The 7,252-nt window shown below is 46.4% G+C and overlaps 1 protein-coding gene across 5 annotated transcripts in view; it reads right to left on the bottom strand.

The window, feature by feature from the left end:
- The window catches only part of sptan1 (spectrin alpha, non-erythrocytic 1), a 51,697-nt gene that overhangs the window by 20,944 nt on the left and 23,501 nt on the right, over positions 1–7,252 (bottom strand). For 3 of the 5 annotated variants that reach the window (XM_015389284.1, XM_015389286.1, XM_015389287.1), the window contains exons 9-23: positions 5,378–5,479; positions 5,162–5,299; positions 4,982–5,092; positions 4,824–4,901; positions 4,590–4,745; positions 4,310–4,514; positions 3,929–4,110; positions 3,603–3,846; positions 3,356–3,478; positions 3,058–3,275; positions 2,891–2,983; positions 2,670–2,804; positions 2,387–2,535; positions 2,171–2,227; positions 818–1,016 (exon numbers count right to left, since the gene is read on the bottom strand). In XM_015389284.1, the coding sequence (XP_015244770.1) occupies positions 818–1,016; positions 2,171–2,227; positions 2,387–2,535; positions 2,670–2,804; positions 2,891–2,983; positions 3,058–3,275; positions 3,356–3,478; positions 3,603–3,846; positions 3,929–4,110; positions 4,310–4,514; positions 4,590–4,745; positions 4,824–4,901; positions 4,982–5,092; positions 5,162–5,299; positions 5,378–5,479 (2,190 nt within the window). The remainder of the gene's footprint in view (positions 1–817; positions 1,017–2,170; positions 2,228–2,386; positions 2,536–2,669; positions 2,805–2,890; positions 2,984–3,057; positions 3,276–3,355; positions 3,479–3,602; positions 3,847–3,928; positions 4,111–4,309; positions 4,515–4,589; positions 4,746–4,823; positions 4,902–4,981; positions 5,093–5,161; positions 5,300–5,377; positions 5,480–7,252) is intronic. The other 2 variants (XM_015389288.1, XM_015389289.1) reach the window with 1 other exon arrangement.

Here is a 7,252-nt window from a genome sequence, read left to right as displayed (position 1 = left end):
GACTAACTTAGTTAAGAAGTTTGCTTAACATCTAAAGTAGGTTAGTAACTTACTGAGATAAGCTGGTTAGAAACTTATTTAATTACTGAAATAACTAAATAAAGTAGCTTGGTAACTAGTTTGAGTCGGTTAGCAACTAACTGAGGTACATGATTAATTAGGTCATGTAGGTTAGTAAGTTAAATAGGTAAGGAAGCAACTAAAGTAGTTAAATAACTGAAATGAGTAGTTTAAAAACTAAATGAAGCAGGTTAGTAACTAAATGAGGAAGGTTAATAACTAGGTTAAGTAGCTTGGCAGCTAAGCTAAGTTGATTAGTAACAAACAAACTTATGTCAGATACTAATTATCTTACCTTAGCTACTAAACTCAGTTCACCAACTAAAGTAATTAACTGAAGTAGGTTATTAACTGTGTTGAGTTGCTATGGCAGCAGCCTGAACTGTGAGCATCAAAATCATTACAGACAGGATTTAACCAGATAATCTCATCCCTGCTAGTTTTCATTAAAGCCCTAATCCTGTATGATGACTAAGCTGCTTCAAACATTTTAACATCTAATGCTACGTTAAGACCGGGTGAGATTTGAGCAGCGGAAGCAGCAGATTTACATGCAGAATCTTTGGTCGACGTGCATCAAGGTGCATCTCCAGCAGGAGCATCAAAGATGCTCTTGAGACACGTCGGATCTTAATCTGTGCAAGCATTAAAAAACAACCAGCAGGCATTTTTTCACTGCTGTAATTGCATTTGGTTTGAACAAAGGATAATTCATTAGTTCTGGTTAGTTTCCATGGTCTGACCAAACAGACGTCACCTTCTGGAAGTCGTCAAACTTCTTCTGCAGGACCTCCACCTGCTCCAGATCGGAGCCGACCTCCTCGTTGGTGAGGGCGCTCTCCTTCTCGTGGATCCACTGCTGCAGCTCGTTGGCTTCACGGAACAACATGAACTTCTTGCAGCTCTTCTCCAGCATGTCCTTCCTTTTCTCTCCCAGCTCCAGCAGGGTGCCGTACCTTGGAAAAGGGGGAAAAGGCGAGTTAGCTTAGAGGACGGAGGGAAGCTGTCAGCAATGACACACCAAACACAGACATGCTGCCACCATCAACGGGAGGACGGACACATGGAGACGTCTGATGGAGCGATGAGTTTGAAATGTTCCTCCTATCATGCAGAACTTCTCTTAAATAAATCACTTCTATATTTTAAAACCAAATCGTTCCTTGAAATGCCTTCTTCTCCATCAGCAGCTCAGTTCACCTCCTGTTCTCAGTTAGAATCCATCCAAAATCCATCTTGAAACTATTTGGTTCTAGTAGGAGCATCTGAAGACACATTAACTCTGAGGAAGAGCAACTAACTTAGGTTCTTAACCTGAGCAGAACTTATTAGAAATATTAACATTCATTCTTTTATTTCACTTCTTTTCCTGGAAAAGTGAGTGTTTAGCTGAAAATTCTACAACCATACCTGCCAGTAGGTGGCGACAACATCAACGTTTGACGTTTCAACTGAAGCGCCTTTTGAATGAGGTCAAACATCATAACGTCCAGTTTGCCCCTAAAGGGCCCCCCTCCCATGCTGTTTTTATAATAATCCCAGCAGATTAGCCATCATTAATACTAAAAATCACAACCTTTGCTTCTAATAGCTGTTGTCATGGAGATTTAATTGAACTTTGTTTATCTCACATTGGAGAAATTTACCTCTGCATTTAACCCATCCCCTTGGGGAGCGGTGGGCTGCCATCGAGATTTAAGGGTCTTTCTAAGAGACTCATAGTGGCAGTCTGTGGGAGTGGGTTTCTGACTCACAACCTCAGGATTCCATGCTCTATGCCCTAACCACTGAAGGAGCACAACATGTACGTTTATTATAGGACCTGAGTGAAGTGACCCGGTTTGGCTGTTAAATGGGAGGGTTCTGACAGAAAACACAAACACGATACCGAACATCAACATTCATCTCTGAGAAATGAAAGGTTCTGATTCTGCTCCACATGGGAGCAGAGAACAAAAAGGAAGCATGGGATGATGGATGTTCTTCTATCCAGCGATGGATAGAAGATGAGGAAGGAGGATTCACAGAACCACGGGGAATCTGAGGGTAGGAGGATGTCGGACTGCGGCGGACCACAGGGGAACGGATCAGAACGCCGGCTCCTACTCACAGCTCTTCCACCTGCTTCATGCGCACAGAGACGCTGCAGGGCTCCTTGGTGACGAGCCTGCCCGCAACAAGGTGAGGTTAGGTGTTAAACGAAGAAGAGGAGACAGAAAGAGAGCCAGGCGCCGGGTCGTTAGTGAGTGGGCGGTTAAAACCCGCAGGAAGTGTTCGGAAAGCTCACAGACGGTGATAAAAAATAAAAAAATAAAACACTTCTTACTGGTTCTCGATCTGTTCCTGACGAGCAGCGATGCTGCCGTGTTCGTCCAGCAGGTTCTCCCTGGAAGACGACTGAGTCGGGTCCAGCTTCTTCACGTAGGCGGCCGGAACGAAGCCCTGCCGGTCGTTGACCTCCACCTTCCACCAGTCCTGAGAGAAAAAACAACATCAGCTTCCATTCAGACAAAGATCCGGCTCTGCATCGGTACACAGGACTCCTGCTCATTATTATGGTCATGTGGGATTCTTCATGGAGGCCCGGTCCAGAGTGGTCCTGTGTTTACCTTGTTGGTGCTGTTGAGCAGAGTCAGGATGTCGCCCTTCTTCATCGTCACTTCCCGCGGACTCTTCTCCTGATAGTCGTACAGGGCCAGAACCAGCTCCTTCCCGGTCTCATCGTCAGTCGGAGCCACTTGTTGCTGTTTAGCAGAAAAACCCAATCGGTCATCAAACCGATCCAAACCTCTTTCCTGGATGGACCAGAACCCTAAACGCAGGATCTTACCCTGCAGGACTGAGCCTGCTCCTTCAAAGCCTGGATGCTGCTGCCGTAAGCCGTCAGGTCCGACATCAGGGCCTCGTGCTTCTTCAGCAGCGCCTGCGGACAAGAACCCAGAGTGAACCAATGAACCCGACTCGGTCCAGAACAAGCGGACTAGTTTCCCTCCGTACCTCAGCAGAGTCCTCGTCTTTTCCGTAGTCCGGGCTCCCGACTATGGGCTCCTTCTCCCTCATCCAGGACTCGGCCTCGTTGGCGTCGGCGAAGTACTGCTGGGCCTGCAGAGAGTCCTCCAGGTCCTGCCTCCTCTGGCCCGCCTTGGCCTTCAATGTGTCCCAACGTCCGTGCAGCTCAGCCAACTTCGCTTTGACTTCCTCCCCAGCGAAGTGACCTGAGAACAGACACCAGAACCATCAGAACTCAGAGGAAGTCCGAGCACTGACAGGAAGCTCAGGATGCTGACCCGCGTACCTTCCTCCACCATGGTGTCTCCTTTCTGGGTCACGGCTTTGATCCGAGGCTCGTGACCTGTGATCTCAGCCTGTAGAGCCTGGTGCTTCTTCAGCAGGTTCTGGACTCCAATCAGGTCTTTGCCTGAGAGATAAACAGCAGATAATGGGTTATGAGTCAGTCGGTACCAAAAGACACAGAACCGGGTCGTTCAGGAAGCGACAAAGTGATCCTACAAACGTAGAGACTCTGATCATGTTCTTCTCACCTCTGTTAGTGGAGGAGGCAATGGGCTCCTTCTCTCTGATCCAGGTCTCCTCGTCCTCCACGTCCCTGAAGAGCTGCTGCAGTCGCAGCGAGTCCGACAGCTTCTGTTTGCGGGCCGCCATCGGCTCACGCAGAGCTTCGTAACGGCCCACCAGAGCCTCCTGCTTCTTCTGGATGTTGTCTGCGTCAAAGTGGCCGGCCTCCTGGAACTGCCGAGCCTGGATGGTTATCCCGTCGATACGGTCCTGGAGGGGGGGGGGAAACATTTACAGAATTTTCAGATCCATGTTCTGCGCTGACAGAAAATCTCGGGAAGTCCGGTTTTACCTGGTGAGCGGCAACGTCGGCCTCCAGCAGGGCGTGTTTCTTCTGCAGGTTCTGGACGCTCGTCAGGTCTTTGCCGTAGTCGTCAGAAGCCAAGTGGCCCTCGACCTCGTAGAGCCAGAGCTCGATGTCTTCCACGTTCCTGTTGAACTGCTGCTGCTGGTTGGCCTCACGCAGCTTGATGCCTGAAATCAAACAGAATCTTCATTCTAACTGAAGCCCCAGTATTGGTATGACCCATTTGTGAGTGAGGTTAAAGTCTGTCTTTTTTTTTTCCTGAAAGTAGTGATAACTTAGAAGCCTTGTTGAGATGAGATTCTACAGCATCGTTGGGGATGGATGGATAAATAAAAGGATACATCAACAGATAGAGAGATCCGTTACCTTTGAGCTCCGTGGCTTCCAGAAGTTTCTTCCACTGCCCGCTGACCTCCTCCATGCGAGTCGTCACCTCGTCAGAGGCGTAATGCTTCCTGTCCAGCAGCTCCTGGCCGGACTTCTGCAGGGCGTCGATGCGGCTCTGATTGGCTGACAGCTCGGCCTCGAAGGCCTGGTGTTTCTGCACTTTCCCCTGCAGGTTGGAGGGGTCCTGTGGAAGCAGAGACGTTAGAGCACAGAAACAACACGGTGATTGAGGAGGTAGAGAGAAGAGCTGCAGGAGAACCTTGTAGGACTCATCCGTGGCCGTCTTCATCTTCTCGTTGATCCAACTCTTCAGCTCATCCGAGTCCCTGAAGAACTGCTGCAGGTGGAAGGAATCCTCCAGGGCGGCACGGCGGGCCTGAGCGCGCTCGTGCAGGGCGTTCCTGCGGCTGAGGAGCTGCAAACACAGGACCAACACTGTTGGTTCTCCAAAGCAGAACCTAAAGCTCAGATGATCGAAGGAGCTCAGACTCACAGCGTCTCTGCGTGTAGCCACGTCTTCTTTAGCATAATGGTTGTTTTGAATCAGTTTGGTGGCAAATTCATCCAGAGCCTAAAGAGGAACCAGAAGTTAACTGTTAATTCAACCTCCTCGTACAGAACCTCAGTGAATGTAGAAGGTTGATCGCTCACAGTGATCTTCTCCTCCTGGGCGCTCAGAGACTTCTCAAAGTCCTCGTGTTTCTTCAGCAGAGCCTCCACGCTGTCCAGGGAGTCTCCCAGGTCTTCATTGAGCAGGAAAGCCTGCAGAGATGTCAGAAGTTAAGCTAACCAGCTGAATCCAGGCTAACGTAACGCTGCTTACCAGCTTACCTCCTGCTTGCTCATCCAGTTGTCCACCTGCTCAGTGTCCCTGTAGAAGAGCTGCAGGTCCATGCACTGCTCGTACTGCTGCCGGCGGACCTCCCACAGCTCCAGCAGAGATTCCTTCTCCTTAGACAGGATCTCCAGCTGCAAACAACGAGAACAAGGTTAAAGCCGGCCAAAAAGGCTGCATGGGTCAGACATGTGAAGCTCTGAAGCTCGTACCTTCTCCTTGACCTCCTCTGAAGCGTAATGGCCTTCGTTGAGGAGGGCCTTACCGGCTTCATCTGTGGATCTGAAACTGTCCTCATGGGCGTCGATCTCACCCTGAGGAAGATGAAACATGGTGGATTAGAGCAGATCTGCAGCGTTTTTTTAGCCTGACGTAGTCCTACTCAATTCTAGTCAGAATATGAGTCTGATGCTGCTCCATAGAGCTGTGATTATGGGGCGTGTTTCGAATGAACCAGGAAAAAAAATGCCTCTGCACTCAATTGGATAGACCTACAACCAATAAGAGCAACGGAGTGCGTGACGTATGTTAAGCGACGCATAGTTGTTGTCAACAAAAATCAAAGCGTGCAGTTGCACGTCTAGAATAAGAAGATGAGCCTTGATCGCGTTTCCCTGTTCCTCTTTTAAAATTAATTTGCTGTCGATATCTTCTAGAACAGACCTAATAGCACACTGCAAAAAATCAAAATCTAGATAAGTCCTTTTTTCTTAAAATAAGTGCATTTGTTCTTGAATTGAGGAGGTAAAAGAGACCTTTTGCCAATGGAACAAGACAATTTACACTTAAAATAAGAAAACACAATTGCATCGTCTTATTTTAAGTGCATATTATCTAATTATCTTATTTTAAGAGTAAAATTACTCATTCCATTGGCAAACTATCTCATTTACCTACTCAAATTAAGGGTAAATACACTTAATTTAAGAAATTTTTACTTATTTCTAGATCATTTTTGCAGTGCAGAATCTACACACCTCAACTCTCCAGCGGCAGCCATTATTGTTGTCACCCAAGCACGCTTTGGTCACGTGGTTGATTACGTTAATGTTGATCATCTGTCCATCATCGTATAAAGCCCGCCCTGACAATTTGATTGGCCCGCCAGATATTGTGCTAGCATACTCGCGCTACTGTTGAGCAATGCCAGACCGAACTTCCCGACCTCAAACGTTGTGGGCGGGACTAAGTTCGGAACGGCACCCAGGCTAGCGTTTTTTCACCATAAATCCAGATCCGCCTTCAGTCAAGGTTCGGTTCTGGTCTTTTCTAGAACTCCAAGCAGTCAGAAACTTCTTCTTGAGAAAAACTGACCTGAGTGAAGGTGGCCCCCCCCACCTTCTTCAAATCAGACGAAATGGGTGTAATTTATCTCAGCTCCGTTTGTGCAGCAAAAATTTTTTGTTTGTGCTGCTTTGGCTTTGAAGATATTAATGAAAATGTAAAGGTCAAAAGGTCAACCAGCCCCCCCACCTTCTTCAAATTAGACAAAATTGGTGTCAAACTTTGTGCAGCAAAAATGTTCATTTGTGCCGCTATCATTTTTTTACAGTTTAAAATTATATAATCATAGGTTAGCAACTTATAATTTATATAAACTTCAGAGTTTCAGAATGAACAAATGTTCACTGACCTTTGATGACCTCTAGAAACAATCATTAATATCATTAAAATGATAGCGGTACAAAAAATGTATATATTTTAAAATATGCATTTTTACATTTTTAATATATTTAAACTTCATTTAAAAATGTGTATTTTTGTATGGCAAAACATTTCATTTGTACTGCTGTCATTTCAATGATTGACCTTTGATGACCTCTAGAAACATTTCTTTACATCTTTAAAATGATTAACCTGACTCTGCCAGATGGATTAGCTCCGCATATCCATCTGGAAACCTTACGTTGAAGTAATTTTTGGAAGGGGCGAAAATACTGGTTAGCTGATTGGCCTATGTTGGTGATGAGAGAGAGAGAGAGAGAGAGAGAGAGAGAGAGAGAGAGATAGATAGATAGATAGATAGATAGATAGACTTTATTCCGGACTCATGGTCCAATAAATACATACATAAAAATAAAATAAAA

The sequence above is a fragment of the Cyprinodon variegatus genome, unplaced genomic scaffold (genome assembly GCF_000732505.1).
Source record: "Cyprinodon variegatus isolate N-32 unplaced genomic scaffold, C_variegatus-1.0 Scaffold453, whole genome shotgun sequence".
Lineage (NCBI taxonomy): Eukaryota > Metazoa > Chordata > Actinopteri > Cyprinodontiformes > Cyprinodontidae > Cyprinodon > Cyprinodon variegatus.
This window is presented reverse-complemented; position numbering and strand designations above follow the sequence as displayed.